Genomic DNA, 21,649 nt, shown 5'->3' with positions numbered 1-21,649 from the left:
TCCGCCGCCGGCGCCTCCCACTCTTCAGATCTTTCCCCCAAGTCAGTTGAATCCGCCTGATTTTCACTACCCTTCGATTTCGATCTCCCGGGAAAAAATACAAAAAAATTAATAAAATTCATCCTCCGCTCTGTAAATATTAATTATGTCATCACTCGACTGTCGACTCGTATTATTAAATATCAGAGAGTCGGTTTCTGTTTCCAGAAGGCTATAGATTTCTGGTTCTTCGTCTGTTTGTTTTATGACGGTGATGCTTTTATTTTAATTTCAGAAATCCAGTCGGTTTTCTGGGTAATTCTCCCTAGTTTTTTGTTTGAAGCTCTTCGCTATATTTTCCGTGGATCGATTATGACGATGAAGAACTTTTGGGGCTGATCAATTTAAAAATTGGGATTGGGATTTTAGTACTCCTCCCACTTTTCTCAATATATAAATTAATAGTGTCCCATTGTTCCTGGAAACTCTCACATAATCCTTGTGGAATGGAACTTGAAACTGAACTTCCGGTTCGAATCGCTTGCCTCGCCCTTCAATATATATTTTTTATTTTGATTAAAAAGCGGTGCGAAATAATATCGTTAAGATCAATGATCGAAGCGATTGTTAACTTTGTAATAATTAATTTATGACAGTTGTAATAATAAAAAAAAAAAAAAAGAAATGGGATAAAAATTAAGATGGTGTGAAGTGAAGTAAAGAAAGCTTAAATTGAAAGCATTAGCAGGCGGAAGCGGCATCTGGCGTTGTGATTGGACAGTCACGTACCGTCTTTTGATTTTGCTTTAAATAATTTAAAATTTTTATTTATTGAAAGAAATGGAAAATTCGGGAATTCTTTGGGCGAAACGAAAGTATTATGGGTGTGAGTCATATGGATAGGATAGCAGCCTTCAGCCCATTGTCTTTTAGCACTCCCCACTGGGCCGTGGGCCCTCATCGGTTAAACGTCTATTCTATTTCTCTCTCTTTTCTTTTTAAATTCTTTTTTTTTTTATTATCAATTTTTTCCTTTTTCTTTCTTTAATTTTGAATGAAGTTTTCACTTCATCTTCCAATTATTTTCATTTTAAATAAACTGTGTTTGTAGTGTTGTGTTACGTATCTTCACTTTTAATATGATGCAACCCACAACCCACATCGACTTTGCAGTTCCACAAAATAGAATGTCAAATAATCCCATGAATAAACTATGGCATGCAATAAAATTATTTTAATATTTGGTTTGCATTATTTATTACACTGTTTTAAGGTTTTTACATCTCATAATTCATGGAATACTAGAAATGGCAATGGAGTGAAGTGGGGTCAAAGGATGCAGTCCCATCCCGATCCTCAAATAACTTTTGGTTCCCATTTGTGTCATTTTTTTCAAATTGCCAAAAGAGTTAAAAAAAAAATAAATAAATTATAGTAAACTTCTCTCTTATTCCATGAAAACAAAATACCTTCTTTCTCCCTCTTTTGTCTTTAATCTAATTTTTTTTCCTAACCAGACTAGAACAAGGAATTTTGATTTTCAAGCATAAAATTGTTTGGTTCTGAACTTTAAATTCGATTGTTATCAAATGAAAACTCATAAGACCAAAAATATGATTTTTTCTTTCCATAAAAATGATTTGATGAAATATATTTTTAGTACAATCTTTCTAATCATGTTTTTTTTTTCCCTTCTTCTTCTAGTCACCTTCAAATACGAAATTGTATTGATATTATTAGGTTTATCATTCAACTTATTATCAAGTGATGTAGTTACTATCATTGTTAATATGGTATCAATTGACTATTTTAGAGTTTTCAAGAAACTTCTATTTTTGGCAATTTCTTCATTTATTACATTTTTTTTTTGTTTCACCACCCTTTCTTCTCCACTATGGAGGGCTTCATCATTCCCCACCGCTATAGCATTATCTTCTCTCAATCAATCATCTCAGGAACACTACACAAATCCATATTTCCTCCACTCTGATCATACAAGCCTCGTACTTGTATCCAATCTCCTCACCTATGAAAACTACACTTCATGGAGTAGGTCCATGACCATTGTGCTCACCATCAAAAACAAAATCGGATTCATCGATGATTCCATTTCTCGACCTTTCGATGATCTCCTCAACTGATGGATCATATAGAACAACGTTGTCATTTCCTGGATCCTAAATTTGCTTTCAAATGAGATTTCTACTAGCATTCTCCTTGCTGACATGCAAGAACACTTTCAGCGCCAAAAATCAACCACGAAATCAATTCAATTAGTTTTTGTTTATCCTCGACATTCTGGTCACCTTGTTGCTGTTTCATTCCTCCCTGCGATATTTGAAGTCTTCTCCTTGTTAATGAATTTTGTTACGACGATCTTCTTCTTTTCAACTTCGTGCCTTCTCGAATGCTAATTGGCCATCTTGGCTTGATTCCAGGAAGTCAAAATATATATTTTGGGATGTCAAAAAGCAAACCAGTGTGTCTTATTCCTCTGTTGAAGCTGATATCGTGCGCTGGCTGCTACCGCTAGTGTGAACTTGTTTGGCTATCACCTCTTTGGCCGATTTACGAGTGTCCGTTCAGTTTCTTGCCTTTCTCTGATGTGATAACCATGTTGTTGTACATCTTTCCTGTAATCATGAGAGGACGAAACAGAAACCATGTTGTTGTACATCTTTCTTCTAGTCCAATTTCTCATGAGAGCACGAAATACATTGAGCTTGACTGTCATTTTTTAAAGAGTGATTGTGACATTCTTTTACCTTTCAAAATATTCCACAATTATATGATGTAGAACACCCCATGTCATTTGTAAAAAACTAATCCAATATAACTCCACCACATGAAAATGTAGATCAACAAATGTGTGTACTTGAAAAATATCTACTACTATATTTAGATTCCATAGTATCAACATTTTAATTTACCATTTTATTGATTTTTTTTTTTGTTGAGAATGTTACTATTTTATTTAATAAATTATAAAGGATATGTTTGATTTGGATACATATAATTATAACATAAGATATAGTTGCACCAGCCTGAAATATCTGTATGATCTACTCTTCCTTTGCCTTTAATTTTAAAACTTTGCGTATACGGTTGCTTTTGACGTGTAAATTTCCCATCCCAAAATGAAACAAAAAGCAGTGTACTGTTCCCTTTTATTTTTATTCTCTCCAACAAACATGACCTCCAGCTCCAGGGACGATTCTGTCCCCGTGCCCTACTCTCTTCTTCCTCCAAATGCCGCTCACCAAAACGTCGTCGTATTGTCCCTCTACCGTCCCCCACGATTCCGGCGTCGGCGGCTTCTGCGCCTCTGTGCCTTCTACTCCGCCGCCTTCCTCCTCCTCTCCGCCGTAGCCTTTCTTCTTTTTCCGGCCGATCCGTCGCTACAACTCGTCCGATTGAAACTCAACCGCCTCAAAGTCCGTCTGTTGCCTGTTCTCCTCCTTGACCTATCTTTCTCTGCTTCTGTTAGGGTTCGCAATAACAATTTCTTCTCTCTCGACTACAATTACCTCGGCGTTTCCGTCGGGTACCGTGGAAGGCGACTCGGATTTGTGAGCTCGGAGGGCGGCCGAGTGTCTGCTCGAGGCTTGTCTTACGTGAATGCCACTCTCGATTTGAATGGCTTCGAGGTCATCCACGACGGCATTTACTTGATCGAGGATTTGGCGACGGGTATCGTCCCGTTCGATACGGAGACAGAGGTGGAAGGATACATGGGGCTTTTCTTTATCAAATTCCCGATTAAGGTAATATCTATTTTGATTCAGTTTCGAACGATTGATCAATTCATTACTCGGAATTGTAAATTGGTTTAACATTGATTCGTTTCCAAGCAACCTATATTCAGCGATCGAAATTTCATAGCCACCATCTAGCTTTTGCTTTTTTGACTAGTTTGCAATCGTTGAAAGAATGCGCAGTAACAAGACTTGATTCCCTCAAAATCTTCGCTACTTTAGACAATGCTTGTTATGCATTGGCGAATATTACACGTTTCTTAGCGTAGAAATTCAGTTCTTGGTCGTGCAAGTTTCGGCACTCTCAAACCATGGCCAAAATCTCAATTTTTCTTCTACGCCATTGGTCTGGATTCTAAACTTAAGTGAGCTATGCCGTTGATTATGACCTGCCTGTATAACAATATTATGCTGTTGGGGCATTCTTCTATACATGTCAAATAGTGGAATTTATAATTTGAGTTGAAAGAAATCCGTCCTCTTCTTCCCCACCCACCCTTCTGTCGTCTCTTTCACCAATTAGACTATTAAGCATAAATTGCTATAATGTATTCAGTGTTCTGTTGCTTTAATGGTGTTTTCTTATCAGGCAAGGGTGTCATGTGAGGTTTTTGTGAATACAAATGACAAAACGATTGAACATCAAGATTGCTACCCTGAGGTGAGGATTCATGCCTTATTTTTCTGTTGATATTCTGCCAAAATTTCAACCTCACACTCCAATCCCTTGGGTTTCTTTTCTGTTATCTTCCTTATTTTTGCAGTGAAGGGAAGGATAGCAAAATTCAATTTTCATAATGGCATTTGTGCCGTGAAGCTGAAACTGGGAATCCCTGCCTGATCCTACTGAGTTTCACTCTGTAAATATTACTCTTAGGAAGTTTAGGCTCCATTGTCATATATGATAGGGATTTGAGGGAAGAAAAAAAAAGGGTGAATACCTCTGTGGATTGTGACTTAGAGACCATGTTTTTATAAATTACTCAAGAGTAGTGATCAGATTCTTACACGAGCTACCACTTTCTTACTTTCTCGACCTTTGATGGATGACATTATCCAGTGAAAAAAGTAATCAACATAGAATCATGTTATGGGAAAGAAAATGAGGAAGAAAACATGAATACCGTCTGTCAGACTCATAATTATGGATGGATATACATTAAGGCTAACATTCGGGTGATTCATCTCATTGATAGGGACTAGAAGTCAGAACAACACTTCGATTCATAGGAAATAAATAAATTCTTTTGACCTTATCGTTGGACGGAAAATATTTTGCTGGCCGATTCACTTTTTACCATCCGATTCCGGCCAACCCAAACGTACTCGTTGCGGTGTAGTCTGCAACGAAATGACCCGGGGTGCTCGGTCGGTGAGCACAAGCACTGTCTTTTATCCGACCTGCCGCCACCATCACCACTCCTGGCCACTGCCGCAGCCTGCAACAGGAGCCAGTTGCATTGGACACCCAACTCCCTCCGGCTTACCAGGTGAGGCTGCAAATCATGTGGGTAAGGGTAACACATTTCTCTTCTCTCCTCCCTTCTAAATTCTAATGTTTGTTTTTGATATATATTATGGTGTTATCTTGCGGAGGCTGAAAAGAAAGGAATATGTGGAGTTGGAGTTTATATAGAGAAAAGAAGAGAAGCAAAGGTGTGGTTGATTGATACAAAAAAGGATTTTGGATGGATTCCCATCATCCTCATAAAGTGACTTCCTTTTCATTGTTTTAATTATCGTTGATTTTTGTGCCAAATACTTCTATCCTCATCTCCCATGACACATACTTTTTTGTTGTATCCTTCAAAATTTACCCATGTCTTTCCTAATCCTAGACCTATTTTGTTTATAAAATTTATTACTAGGGAATACAAATTTATTCATTATCTATTGCCTTTCTCAAATATGGCCTATGGGGGCACGCGGAACCCTTTACTTCTTTCCCGTGAAAGAAAAGGGTCCATTACAGAAGAATCTAATTCTTCTTCCTCTATCAAAAGAAAAGTTGGCTAGGCTTTTTCTTTGTGGCAGATAAAAAGGAAGGATTCTATTTTTTCTGTTTACATTAGAGAATATAGAGAGAAATACAGCCATAGAGAGTTATTTTGAGAATGTTGAACAACCCCACTTACGAGTTATATATCCCATGTCAGGTAGCTAAGTGCAAATGGAGAAATCTGCAATTTATTGGATTAGAGCTTATTCAGTAGAAGAATGATGATCATAAACATAAAATTGGTGGGGACTATTTTGGTTTAGAAGTGTTTGGAACAGGAACACAACAAAGTTGAACTAGTACAAAGCTTGAGAGATGCTTACAAGGCATTACTTGTTTGGATACAGATTAAATAATTTATTGTCTGATGAAAAAAGTGTTGGGATTGTAAAGTGTGTTACAATCAAAGCCTCACATCGATTAGTGAAGAGAGAGATCTATGGTATATAGATAAAGATAATTATTTTCATTGATACGAGATTTTTTTTGGTGAAATCAAAAGCAAAGTCGTGAGGGCTATGTTCAAAGTGAACAATATCATACAATTATTATCATATCATACAATTATGGAGATATTTGGGATATGAGAGTTGGCAGACAGGTCGTGGGTGTGGAATTGTTGAGTGGGGTGGGGCTATTTCCCAACTTTGGGTGTAAATTGCTGACTCGTTTCCTAGTCAGATTCTTTAAGGAGAGTTTTTTTCTGCATCAGCTTGTATGTGTCCGAATCTTTGATTGATGAGAAACGACGACACAGAGTATAAAGAGGCTATCTTGTCTTCATTTGAAAGAAAGAAATGCAGGCAACTTATTCCGTCATCACTCATTTGTTAAACATGTCTAATTGGAGATATAAAAATGGTGTCATCGCGACACAAGTATTTGAACTCGAACATCATAGTTTTGGTTAATTGAACCGTGATTAAAAGTTTAGTGCACGCCAGTCCCAGTTCAATGAAGCTAGCATGTCATTATTAGTAATTTGAATTAGTGTAATTTGAATTATCAAATGTTAATAATTTTCTCACCCGCACGCATTTTATTTGAATGATGCAGAGAGATGATAAACTTGGTAAATGTATGAATTTGGTAAAAAAGGGGAAAAAAAGGAGGAAATTGGGCGGGTTTTAAAAATTAAACTGGTGTGTACTCCTAAAATGGTATATCTCCCTCTCCCCCATGCTTCCAACGGACACCAGATTCAAATCTTTCAATACATGTTGGATCGACACAACATCTGCAGTCTGATCCTATTTCTGTAAGGTCAGATTCTTTATCCTTCAAAAGATTTATGACTTATAGGCAATCAGATTCTACATAAATCGATAAATTTCCTTCCATCGTTATCACTCTTAATCCTTCGCAAATAGCCATGGCTTCCAGGATTTTGATCTTTGGTTGCAGAACTATCAGACGACTCCCTGACAACACTGCCTCACCACACCAATCACGAACTATCTATCCAAGACCACCGCACCTTGATCTCGCTTAATTACTTAAATCATAATATAATTTAATTTTACTCTGCTATTTATATACCTTTTTGTTTCCTCGCCTTATATTCTCCTACTTAATTTCGATCAACTTAAATTCTTTGTAAAAGTACCTTGATCTTCTAAGAAATGTTAAGTTTCCGTATTATCAAAATAGTTTATGATTTTTTTTAATAGAAAAAAAAAGATTATAACTTATTCTCCAAGAAGAATAAAAAAAGCTTATGAAAATTTTCTGGTAATATCTCAATATTGTATAATTGTGATTAAAAAATGATATTGAGTAGGAGTGGGTGATTGAAATATAATTTTAAGATTAAGTAATTATAATCTTGTATCCTTTTATTAAAAGGAATATGACATCTTATTATTAGAGGTTTATACAAATATAAAGCATAATTATCTTATAAAATAGTCTGATTTCATATAGATAAAGATTTATAAAATGCTTAACAATAAAACATTAGTATTTAAAATTTTTAATAAATGATATAATGTTATCGGACCAAATGTGAATATTTGTTTTCGTTTAGGAAAAGAACAGTGGAAAGAAAAATAGACAATTAATAACAAAAAAATGAGAATCTAAGGACAACGATATTGTTTCTTGTTTCTTATTTTTAATTTTCTTAAGAAATTTAACCATTTTGCAAGTATCTATTTTTCTTGTTTCTCTTTTTGGGAACATTATCAAACTTATATAAAAAATTTTGGAAACAAAACAAGTTTCTTTTTTCTTGTTCTCATTTTCAATTTATTCCAAAATATAAATAAAAATATTGTTTTATCATACTTAAATTCGTGGAGGTTGGGACACTGCAATTCATTTTTCTTATTAAAAATGAACAAACATAGCAAAAAACATTAACATTACTAAACGGGTCTTAATATTTTGATTTTTTTTTTTAAAGTTCAAACGAAGAAAAATAGTCATATATGTGAATCAGGTAAAAATAGAATTCTTTTTAGGTTATTACTTTTTTCAGATCAACAACAGAAAGAATGAGGATTGAATCATTAACTTTTACAACAGTACATGTGTATAACCAGTGCACAATAAGCTAGAATATTACCATCCAAATAAAATAGACGGTTTATATTTACGTTGAAAATTCAGAAAATGTTATATAATTAAGATAGAGAATTCACTAGTTTAATTTATATATAAAAAAAATATTTTAGTTATTGCTATGTAATTTTAATAAATTATTTAAATCAAACTTGGTATGGGTTGTGGCATATTGAATTTATTCATTCATCATATCAACAAATGTCTACATTTACAAATATATGGCTGAAAAAAATACATGGAAATTTTTAATGGTAAGAGTAGAAGATCAAACTATCTATCGTAGAGATGATAATAAATGTTTTATCCACTTAAGCTATGCTCTAATGGACATATGAACTAGATGAAGTCACGTGTAGTAAATTATGTATATGTTTTAAAATTAATTTGAGTTCTTATTAAATGATTGGGAGAAAATAAAAATTAAAGATTAAAATGAATTTTTATTCAAAGGAGAGATTAAAATAGGCTAAGCTCAAATGAATGAGCTACCATTAGAATATCTCAATTAAAAGACTAAAAAGAACATACGTACAAAAAATTAACAACCAAAACAAATTTAAATTTATTTTATTATATATTAATATATGTAGTTCACAATAAGAACATCTTCTGTCTTTAAGTCCATATACAGAATTTTTAATAAACTTCCTTTGCCCTCTGTCGTCCGGTCAGAAAAACATTTTTAATCTTTATTTAATAAAGTGGGAAATAAATTTGATTGTAATATCCCTTTTTTTTTTTGTGACTTAGCATGATAGTCCACTAAAAGACTATAATCAAATTGAATAATTTGGTATTTTATATAGTGGAAAAAAAATAAAACAAAAGTGGGCCTTTTCTTCGGTCATTGAATTGGTCCAAGTTGATAGGCGGCCCATTGAGGGCCCAGTTACCATTCAATTTGTAATCAGTAATGTATGATTTTCTAAGCTTATTGTCAATGGGAGACAATAACTGAAGAGGAAATAAATAGTCTTGAAATAATTAAAGACAATAAAATTTCAAATGCGAGATGTTGAAAATGTCAGGTTTAATTAAAATATTTAGTATTACTTCCTCACGTTAAAGCTAATTTTTTTCTCCCTCCTAAAATATTAAATAACAAAACTTTGATCTCATGAATATAATATATAAAGAGACTAGTTATTATGACATGTTTTTTTTTTCTTTGGAAGGATAAACAAAAAAGGAAAGAAAACTAAATAAAAAACAAAAAAAAACTGAGTAATTTGGCCATTATTTAAAAAATCTATTCAAAATGAAAACTAAATTAACAGTCTTCTAGAAGGAGATAATTAAATAAATATCAATGTATTTATGTTTCATTTCTTCATTCGGAAGGAAAAACTATTAAGTTAACAAGAACTCAAAAAAGGAAGTATAAATTTAAGGACTGAAAAATAAAAAAACAAAAACAAAAGCAAAAGTGTATGGTTCCAGAACATTTATTTTTTAAAGAAAAATCAAAACTCAAATGATAAACGTGAATTTTGTATTCACTACAAAACGGTGGACAACCTGTAAAAAATTATTCGGTAATAGAAAGAAGACAAAAAACAATTTATTATATTTTATATGAAGGATTTGTTTATTTAAAAGAATAAAGATTGAATTATGCATGCATGATCTAAAAAAGTTGTAATTATTCATAATTAAATATATGGTTGTATAAAAGTTTGAAACAAACCAACAAAAAAATCAATTGAAATGGCCCAATGTTGGCTCCACTTTTCAATTCTCTATCTTGTTTTAATCTCTTAATTAAGAAATAATTTTTTTGGCCAAATTATAAAACATACCTAAATTTAGTTTATTGTGGGCTCATTGTTTCCACTTGTGAATCAATATTATTAAATAATTCGAATGCTAATTTCACCATGGTCGGATCTATGGAAGTTTTTACCTTAAACAATTAATTCGTACTACAATAAATTTGACCCTTAATATAGTCTATTGTAGGGTCATCATTTGTTTCTACTCGTAAATTCTGTTACCATTATTAAAAGTCAAATTTGTTGTAGTATCGAGTAATTATTCTAAGCGAGCTTCTATTAATTCCTACGTTATTCTAAATTCTACCTCACCAATTTTAAGTTCAAAATATTAATAGATTCTGTTTTTAAGAAAGGTTAAGAACAATTTTTAGAAATAAGGAGAAAGTTTAGAGGTAATTTTGTAATTTAAACTTTTTTGGAACCAACTTTGACCCATTATTTTATATTGCTAAACTATTCAAAATAGAAAATTGGTTTTTCTCCCATATGCATCCCAATTCCCAATGTCCATTATTTTCTTATTAACACACATCATTCTATACAAAGTTAGCCAATTCGATGTGTATTCCTATGAAACTCAGACGTTCTAACATAATTATTCAAAATTATTTGTAGCTATCACAATGACAAATTATTTAAAATAACAATAGCAATATATGGCTACAATTCTTTTGACAGATATACACAGCACAAAAATAAAATTAAAAAAAAAAAACTTTTTAAAAATCTTCAATGATAAGATCTGTAATAATTTTCTCCACAACTGGGGTCAGAAAACAGATGGTCATAATAGAAAAATGAAATCTTTATTTATTTGTATTATTATTATTATTACTATTTTGGCTGTTCGTTATTTTAAAGAGTAATTCTGGGTAAATAATCTTAGGAATAGTAAAAAAATGGAAGAGAAAAAGGAAAAAAAAAAAAAAAGAGGAAGAAGAAGAAGAAGAAAAGACAAAGAAACAAAGAAACAAATTGAAGAAGAACCGACCAATGATTCTTAAATTTTGCTGCCTTTCTTTGTTTGAGACGGAGCCTACTTCTGGATTGGTTCTTTGGTCAAACGATGTTTTTAATGTCATTTTCTTAAAGTAAACGAGAAAAATTATATTTAAACTGATGCTCCATCGTTAATTTCCATAAAAAAAATGCTACTTTAAACCTTCATCCTTGTCCCTCTTTCTCTTTGTCAACCCAATAATATAATTACGACAAGATTTCCAAATACACTATTCTGCATACTTAATTATTCTATGGAAGACAGGATTTTCCATGTGGAAGTTTTTTTTACTCTCAAAAATGTTACTTTCAAGTATGATGCACGGTGCATCTGTATAGAGTTTCAACTTCTCAACTTTGAAATATTGTATTATATATTAAAATAATTTTTTTAAATAGGAAAAGAGAAAAGAAAAAAATATATGTTAGTGGATATTCAAACCTTAATTTTCTAAAAGCTAGATTTTTATCCAACATTTTCAAATGGTGTTGTTATCCAATTTGGACTTTGAGAAATTCTTTTCAATTTATATATTTACATTTGTTGTCGTTTTGTCTAATTTTTGCTAGCAACATTTATTTTTATCCAGCTTTGAAGATTCTATTGTTTTTCTTTTATATAATTTTTTTATTTGAACTTTTCAAAATCTATAAAAGTTAACAATTTAGAGAGTAATGGTCTAAAATAATACATTTTGTCTAAAATAATAAATCCTGATCCGAGCGAAATTCCGATCCGAAACGTGTAGAGTGAAACGACCGATCATTCGGGTGAGGCAAGACCGAGCCCTGATCATCGACTTAATCCGACCACCTTTGATAGGGGAGAACTAGTGACGAGCCTGAATGAAGCGACCGACCTCTCGGGTGAGGTAACGCCGAGCCCTGGTCATCGAATTAATTCGACCACCTTTGGCAGGGGAGAACCGGCTAAGGAGGTAGAATCTGTCCCTCTAACAGCCGAAAATCGACGGGTCAACATCAGAACCAGGTTGGGGGGATGAGGAAAGAGAAAGCCTTATAAACTTCATCAGAAGCAATGCCGACGTGTTCGCATTGTTGCCGGAAGACGTGCCGGGAATCGAGCTAGGAGTCATGGTACATCGACTCAATCTCGACGAGAGCTGTAAGCCAGTGAAACAGAAGCGTCGCGCGTTCAACCAAGAAAGTTACGAGATTGTAGCTGAACAGGTGGAGGAGCTACTGAAAGCAGGCTTCATTTAAGAAGTACATTATCCCCAGTGGATATCCAACGTAGTGTTGGTAAAGAAACCAAACGGCAAATGGAGAATGTGCATCGACTTCACGGACCTAAATAAGGTCTGTCCAAAGGATTCTTTTCATTTGCCTCGAATAGATCAACTATGTTTATGCAGGAATTTGCACAACGGTTCTGCACGAATCGAGCTCGAACCCGGTCTCCGGTTCCGACCTGAACACTAGAGTGGACCTGCACAAGAGGGCAAGCACTCCGACGCTCAAGTCAGTATAAATCGGGCTCCGTATTTAGTTCGAGGAGAGATTCGATACCTGAGCGTGAAATGAAGCCCTCTATTTATAGGTGACGGATCCGACAGCACACATGACCGGTGGTTACATGTCTTTTCTCATATCGGACCTGTCGGGTTCCGAGCAGGTCGGTCCCCGGTCAGGCCGAACCTTGGTGCCAATACTTCATCTTTTATAACAAGCAAACCCGGTCTCCTCGGCGGGACTGAGGTGGACCTAAGCAATCCTTTTCATTTAATTTCTTCAAATAAGGGTCCTCCACGTGTCTTGGGTATGTTTAACCCCAAACAAACTAGTTGATGCCACTGTAGGACATGAAAGATTGAGTTTCATGGATGCCCAACTCCCTTCAATATCTATTAGCTTGGTTCCCTACCAACTCTGTTTTCTAAATCCAAAACTGGATGCCAAGCGACTTTGATAAAACACCTTGCCTCGTCTACTACCATACTCTCAAAGGATATCGACAATACACTACCATGAGAGTAAGGGGCAATAAGTCATGACCGACTCAGCGACGCAAGCTTGGTAGAACCAAGCCGAGCAGGCCGAGTAGGGCTTGGGTCCGACCCAGCCGAGCACATCTCTACTTGGATCCGACCATTGCTCGACGCCGACCAAGTGCAATGAGGCACAAATCTACATTAATCAACAGATTTTGAAAGCAGAATCTACATTAATTGACAAATTTGGAAGAACAATTAAACAATCTCAACACGGCCAAACCAGAAGCGGGTCGATTTACCTAGCACAGTTAAAACATGAGATGGAGTAAAAACGACAGCGGGTATAAAACCAGTGGCTATGACCAAAGGGTTAGAAACCTATGAAAATGAAAGCAACAAAGTCAACTCCATCAACGAAGCTAAATATAAAGCTCTACTAGCAGGACTAAAAGTGGTCAGGTACGTTGGGGTCAGGAACATACTGATACTAAGTGATTCACAGCTGGTTGTAGGTTGGGTGAAAGAGGAGTTCAGGATAGAGAACCGCGAATGGCGAAATACCTTTCACAGGTAAAAAACCAGCTCAACCAGTTCTCAAAATATGAGATTCGACAAATTCCACGTGCTCATAACGTCAACGCCAATGCATTAGCTCGATACTACAACTCGAAGGTTATTGTAACTAATCTTCGACAGGACAATCTTCCTACTAATAAAGTCTTTGACATTCGACGTGATACTTAAGTTTTTATGTTCATTTTGAAATAAATTTCTCAAGCAGGGGGCATCATATGAATATCTACATATCTACGACCAATCAAGAAACTCAAAATTGGGACGAACCTAGAAGCAGGTCGATAAGCTAAAAGCTAATCAGTGAAACCAAGGAAAAGAATCCCGAGGTGCTGAAAAAGGCATGCGTATAGGCCCAACAAGGTTAAAACAAAAAACAGGCAAGCCTAACCGATCAACGAAACCCATGGGTAGAAAATCATATGGCAAAAGCCAAAATAGGTTAAAAACCCGAGGGTGTTGATTTAACTTGGGTAAAAAACCGGCAGAAGCCAAATATGTTAGAAACCTAAGGGTGCCAATTAAACTCAGGGCATAAAAGCCAATGGCAAAAGCCAAGTGGGTTAGAAACTCGAGAGTAAACCCTGAGGTATAAAACATGGGCAAAAGCCAAATAGGTTAGAAACCCAAAGGTATCGACATTAGTTCTGTTAAAGTTAGATCCCAAGGCCAAAAGTAAATGGTTTAAACTCAGATGAGAATAAAACCAGGCTCAGGAGACTTGATTGTGGTCAACGAAAATTAGAAAAAACTTCCAATTCATGAATAGTATCGACAAGTTCAAGGCACAAAACCCGTGGCAGGAACCAAGCACTAAAATCCAAAATTGGATCAAAAGCTTTTGGTAGAAGCCCTGTGCGTTAGCAACTTTCACATTTTTAGCCACTGATATACAATGATCTCATGGTAACGACAAGCGACAAGTACTCTCAAAACAAAGATCTTTACCCAATTATTCGTCTTCTGTTTTGAGAGTGGGGGCCATTGTTATGGAGAACAAAAACGACCCAAAACGAGACAAGAGTTGAACCCTGAAATCATCGATTGGGGGAGACCGGCCCATGACGTAATGGGCCAGCCCAAAGAACGACCTAGCGTCGTGGCAGAGAACGAGGAAAGCGACCGGCAGAGAACTAACCGGGTCGAGAGGACTCGGTCCCGACCCCTTCTCGGTCCCAACCCCTGCTCGGTCTCGACCCCTGCTCGGCCCACGGCCCAACCCATGAATCTCCCACCTACGATCTACGATCCCTCGGGCCCTGCAACGTCGAATTAGGGTTTGACTACGGAGGTTCTGGAATCATCTTTACGGCTATAAGTAGCAGTGAGATCCAACCCTGAAGAGGCAAGTGACTCATCCCTAGCTAACTATGTTCTCAACTCTCTCTCGCTAACTTAAGCATCAGAGCCCGTGTGACTAAGGTCACACCGGTTTAGATCGATTTGATTTTGCAGGTATCGGTTCTCTTATCATCGAGTTAGGTGTGTGCGAGAAGAAGAGTCGGAGGGTAAAAATCCATGCATCAACAAAAATCTATAAAAGTTAACAATTTAGAGAGTAATGGTCTAAAATAATACATTTTGTTTTCTTTTAACTTTACATCATTTGAACGGATATTTTGAATATATAGTTAGTAAAAAAAAAAAATCGCCCCTTAATACAAATACTGGATATGCCATGTCTACACATATGACAGTGAAGTTTTTAACTTCTATGTACATTGACATGTGAATCAAAGACATGAATAAATCAAGGATGAACCTAAAAGCTCACCTTAGTGGTTGGTTGAGTCTTGAATACATGACTTCCTGCTCTACCATATTAAATATGACTAAATTATCAATAAATTCAAAAGTTTATTCGGATGGATCGTAATAAATTTAAGGTGTGTTTGAGATTGTCCAAACGATTGTTAAAATTACTTCTCTTTTCATAAATCATGTTTGGAAATTAGAAAATTCTAGAAAAGCTTAAATTAAAATCCCTTTAAATTCGATATCACTGGTATGGTAATTTTGGAAAATCAAATTATACTTAAATCTCTTTTTCTAAAATAATTTTTTTACCATCACTCCCAAACACACTCTTTGTTACACGCTCATATTACAATTAAACTCTATAGCAATAAAAATCAGAATGTTTTTAATCCGATTATATGGACCACTAAGGCATTTAAGATGCCTCTTTCATTAATACTTTTGATATCATATACCAATAAAGTGGGATGTGTTTGTCGTGAATGAAAAAACATGGAGACTACACGTATTGAACAACTATCTAGTTAAATTATACTATAACAATTGATCCATCTTTATCCTATGAGGACACGACACGTGGTTGTGGTATTTATGTAAGCAAACAATTGTTAGATTATCGGTATGTAACTCGCCTAACATCATCAATTTGGAAAGTTCCATATGAAAATGATTATGATATATAGTACTATGATCAATTTGATAGATATTTATATCTAATTTTAGGAGTGGAAGTGCCTTATCTATGATGATGATCTTGAGTTTTTCTTTGAAACTTTAGTATCTCAATAACTCCCTTGCGTCCGGAATGAAAATCTTTGAAATATTAGGTAAAAGTAGTAAATTATAATTTAATTAAAACTCAACTTAGTTGATATTCTTGAACCATCGTAACGACAAATGTAAGTACGTGCTCAAATTGAAATTGAAAGATTGTTAGGAAGATAATTACTCAATAATTCTTTCATAACTACCATCTTAACAATTTTTTTAGAATAACGCCATTAACTCCATGTTATAACTCAAACGTCTTGAATCTTATATCAAAATATGTGGCATGCATTTTAAATAAATAGTTTTATCAATCCTATTATATTTCCAAAGAAATCCTTTAATCAAAGGCATAAATAATTTGATAAAAAATTTGGAGATTCAACCTCCCTCCCCTATATACATATATAATATTTTTAGAAAAAGTAAATGTCAATTTTTAAAGAGTCAAATATAACATTTTTGGAAAAAGTAATTGTGCCCCGTCCAATTGCTGAACATAGAGGCAATCTCTAGAGTCTAGAGTTTTGGACACCGCAAATGGAAATGGCATCGTCAACCATCTTTTTCCATGGATGACAAAAAGAAAAAAACTTTTTCCATTTTTCATGGATGACGAAAGAAAAAAAAGATGTAAGATGTATAAGTAAAATATTATGTGTATATATAATGAGTAAATTATAAATACACTTGAATATGTTCAACGGACTCTAGTGAACCTTAAAAATATTTAATTAAATTGTTATAAACTTTTAAAATATATATATATATATATATATATATATATATATATGAGAACTGGATATTTTTCTCAACTGGATAAAAAATATAAATATTTTAATTTCATTATTTTCTTTTCAAACTAGATTGGTTTATAAAAAAAAAATTAAGTTAGACAGGATTTTAATTTAATGATCTAATAAAGGTTAAAATACTAAAAGAATTTACTTTTTTTTTTGGATAAAAAATACTAAAAGAAATTAGTGCTACTTTAAATCAAGTATAATGACATGAAATTTTCTTTCAATCTTTTGCCTATTTGTTACACATGCCCATATTGGATAGGAAAGCTTAGTCTCCCTCGCCACGAGCCTTCTTCATTTTGCATGGCCAATTATTTTCTAGTAATTTTGAATGTTATTATTCAATTTATTTTTTAACTATCGAAAATTTTACACCATATAATAATAAGAGGGGACGACTTCAAGATTTTTCTAAAAATGCCAACTTGATTAATGAAATCGAGAAATTTAATGCTACGAGAACCTTTTCAACAAATTCATCTAATTAAAAAAATTGTCCAAAAATTTTAACTTCGTAAATTAAGATATATTCAAATTTCTATATACATTCTTAACAATCTTGTTAAAACGTCTCATATCTTATAATATATCAATGCTTTCATTTTTTTAGGCTCCATTTTTCATAGATTTTGTTGCATATTTTAAATAATACGTTTCGTGGGTAGATTTTAAATTGCCGTATATAATTATTCGATTTCTTATAATAGCTTAAAAAAATTTTCATTACATAACAAGTAGTTTTGGAAATGGTATAAATTTTTGGCTTTTTACAATTATAGCATAAAATTTTCTTCTATTATTATGCATTACATAAATTTAAGTCAGATTTGAATTGTGTTATTTTTAGAAAAATATAAAACTTCTTGAATTTTTTAAAAATACATATTTATATTATTTATGTAAATGTGTCTCTTCTTCTCTAATTAAGGTGTTGAATAAATACTAATTCTTCGCCAACATGCATATTGTTTAACAGTAAATGATATCGATCTATTTCTTTCCTTGAGGTCTAAAGTTTAAATATTCAAAATAATAATAATAATAATCTACCATTTATTTAGCAATAATCAATTCCAATTACTACTCCTAGTTAATTAAACCCCTTGGCTAGGTTAGGGATGTCTAAGCACTCTTAGTCTCTTGGTAGAGGTGTTAATAAATATTTAGCTCCAATGTTAAAGTTTGTATAACATAAAAGTTAGGTTATATTCAAAAAAAAAAAAAAAAAAAAAAAGTCAAAGTTAAAAAATTGAGTCTATATTAAATATATGAATTTGTATATTTCAAACTATAGATTTGCTATCAATCCAAGTATGACACATTTGAAAAGATATTATTACAATTTCAAATAGGTTAAACTAATAAAATAGAATTTTTAAAAAGTATTTTGTTTGTTTTCAAAGAAATATTTAAATCAAATTACGAACTTGAGATATTTTAATATGTTTAAATAAACATACATGTCGTCCCTCGGCTTAATTTACGCTGTTTTAGTTGCATACGATTGGACCGAAGAGTAACAAGATCAAAAGGCTTTATCGTGTGATAATGGATACCACTAATTAATTAATATTTTCTAAAATTGTTTTTGGAGTTCAAAGGGATAATATTAATTAATTAATGATATTTAACTGTGCCCCTAGAGTTTGCAGTCACGTCTCGATGTTTAATCTTTGAATTTTTCAAAGATATCAAAATATTATCTTTTCTATTATTTGGCCTTTTTTAAAAATTCTATTGAATGATCTGAATTGATAATGACACCTCGAAATCATATATTGATTGAGAAAATGTGTCTTCAAAATATCTCGAGAAGCATTGACTTTCTTTTTTCTAGTTAAATGGGTTTTAAATCTTGATTGATAAATTATATTAGATGCCTTTTTTTTTAAGAATTTTTTTTGGAGATAAAAAAGAATTATTACTGTTAGATAGGAACATATTTGATAAATACTGATAACTCTAGGATGGATGGAGTATTAGAACGGAAAAATCCATTAGATAATGAACTATTGGTTCTAAGCCATCTCTGGCGATGAATCAACAATCCGAAGTGCATTCATGATATATCGAAGACTTTTCATCGTAGTTAAGAAAGTTAGAAACTTTTATGTCACGTTTTTTCCTATTCAAGAAAAGTTCCTTTTTTTAGGGTACCCCGGAAACAGATCCAGTGGAGACGCGAATTGAAGGTTTGAAGAAAAACAAACACGAAGCTCCGTTCCTCAATAAAGTGTTCACTTCTTTTTCGCCAGGTTTCATTCGATTTGTTCTGAAGTCTTTTATCTTCACCTCTCAATCAATTATTTAATGGTTACATATGAGTTATTTTAGTTTTAAATGTATTTATTAGTATATTATCGGGGTAGACATATATATTAAAGTAAATAATTAAGTGAGTATCAAGTTCTAGAAATAAAATATAGGTGTTACAAATTCATATTTTTACAATTACCATTTAAATAATATTTTGTTTTTCACTATCAACTTATAGTCTAGTTGTATGTGTTAATAATATTGATTCAATCAAAGATAGAGCGTAGAAGAAAAAAAATCCTAGTCTTAAATTAAACAAATTATATCAACTAATCAAGATATATATTAAAGTTTCATTCCTTCGTTATCTTAAAAAAGAAAAGAAAAAATCAAAGCGAGCGTAGCTCAGCGATAATTAACATGTTGTACTAAAATGGGTGTTAGTAGCTCAGCGATAATTCAATCAAAGATAGAGCGTAGCGATAATTTCATTCCAATCATAAGGTTATGAGTTCAAATCCCCTCTCCAACATGTTGTACTAAAATGGAAAAAATATTTTTTTTTCTTTTTTTGAGAAATAGTAAGATATTTTAATACAACTCGAATAATAGGTGTTAGCTGAACTTTGGAAATTAACTAAAATACTATAAATTTCTTGGGTGGAATTGTTTTGAATTCTCATTATTTATTGCAATTATTTTCTTTTTTTCTAAATTCATTCTTATTATTTGTTGCAATTTAACTTTTTTAAAAGAAAAAGAGAAATTGCAATTGAATTTAAAATAGAGAGAGAGAGAGAGAGAGAGAGAGAGAGAGAGAGAGAGAGAGAGAGAGAGAGAGAGAGAGAGAGAGAAATCTGTTTTGAAAAAAAGAAATTTGTTGTTGAACATTATTATTAGTTGCAACGGATATACGTTATTGGTACTAAAATGAATAATATTAATTCTTATTGAGTTTGAATATTTATTACTGTGAGCTACCCATTAATTGTTACAATTAAGTTTTAAAAAAATTATTACAATTAGGTTGAAAATAGATTTTTAATATAATTATTGATTTTAGTCTCCTTAGTTGATAGACGAAATTGATGGAATTTTTAAGTTGTTTAAAAATAAATGTAAAAATTCACAACATTTTTTTTTAAATTAAATTTAATAAATTATAATTTCCTACAATTCATGCCTGATTCTAGCAGAGGAGAATCTTGTTGGCTTTAAATCCGAGTTGGTGATGACCTACACAAGAAATTTGTATCAGTGCACACTCAATATTTAAATTATATTTAGATCAAGGTGGTGTGAAATGAACTAGGATTCTGTCATGTAACTGAGTATGAGATGAGTTCCGCTATTTATAGGAGACCTAAAGAACAACCCTACCTACAAGTAATTCTATACTTGAGTTTATATTACTTGTAGTGCATATTAGGATCGACACATCTATCGGATACATGTAGTAATGTACAACATACATCAATGCAACTTGAGGTTGAAGACTCCAAGGTGTCTTCCACCTCATTCTAGTTAAAGTGGGGCCTACATTGCGCGTGGCTAAGGTGAGCTCCACTTCTATTGCTGGAGGTGGGTTGTTCACATGTAATAATATGTGACTTCGTCCAAACTAAGAATAGTGGATCTTGTAGCGGATGTTTATATATCTCTATAACACTCACTTTTTAGTATAAGTAAATTGTAGGGGTGTACATCATATGTCGAAAAACCGATCCAATAGATTGAAATCAACCGTATAGACGTTGATCGATCGGTTTCATCAACCGATCGATTTGGAAAAATCTCAAACTTTCGATCGGTCAGGTAGGGAAAAACCCCAAAACCGACCAACATATATATTTTTAAAAAAACTTATACACGTATTATAAAATTTAACATTAGGGTTTTCAAATGGTGAAGTTTTGCCCCCAACAACAAATCCTCCTCCTTCAGCTTCCCATCTCACTTCTCATTCTCCTCTCCCCTTCACCAACAACCCAGCCTCCCGCTGCCACCCTTCACTAGCAACCCAGCCAGCCAACACCTTGACTCCGATGCTCTTTGCCGCAACTCAATCCCATCCCGTCGCTTAGATTCGTAGCAACCCACCCCGAACAGCTCCTACCAGTAAATTTGTTGCAAACCCACCCCAGAACATGTTTGTAATATATATATAAAAGAGAGAAAGATCGGTTTTTAGACAACCGACCAACTATACTTGTTCGATTGGTAGGCATAATCTTACTTAATCGATCGATCGTCGAGAATTTCAACCTGCAAATTGACTCGACTGACCCATGTACATCCCTGTATTCATAAATATTTCCAAATTAAGCTGACTTTTTCAATTATTCAATTATTCAATTATCTTATTGATAAATAGTTAATGCAATAGGGTATCTTTATTTCAAAATATTAATATTCTAAGATGTATATAATATACATTTATGTATACGTACTAAATTATCATGGT

General features: G+C 33.2%; 1 protein-coding gene across 1 annotated transcript; it reads left to right on the top strand.

The window, feature by feature from the left end:
- Positions 1-3,076: 3,076 nt before the first annotated feature.
- LOC111014473 (Late embryogenesis abundant (LEA) hydroxyproline-rich glycoprotein family) lies at positions 3,077-5,623 on the top strand. Its single transcript, XM_022289217.2, has 3 exons — positions 3,077-3,743; positions 4,324-4,395; positions 4,499-5,623. Exons 1-3 carry the CDS (start codon positions 3,117-3,119, stop codon positions 4,499-4,501), a joined length of 702 nt encoding a protein of 233 aa, XP_022144909.2. The 5' UTR covers positions 3,077-3,116; the 3' UTR covers positions 4,502-5,623.
- Positions 5,624-21,649: the final 16,026 nt, after the last annotated feature.

This window comes from Momordica charantia (assembly GCF_013281855.1).
Source record: "Momordica charantia cultivar OHB3-1 chromosome 6 unlocalized genomic scaffold, Mcharantia_2.0 BLBB01000006.1, whole genome shotgun sequence".
NCBI classification, from domain to species: Eukaryota; Viridiplantae; Streptophyta; class Magnoliopsida; order Cucurbitales; family Cucurbitaceae; genus Momordica; species Momordica charantia.
This window is presented reverse-complemented; position numbering and strand designations above follow the sequence as displayed.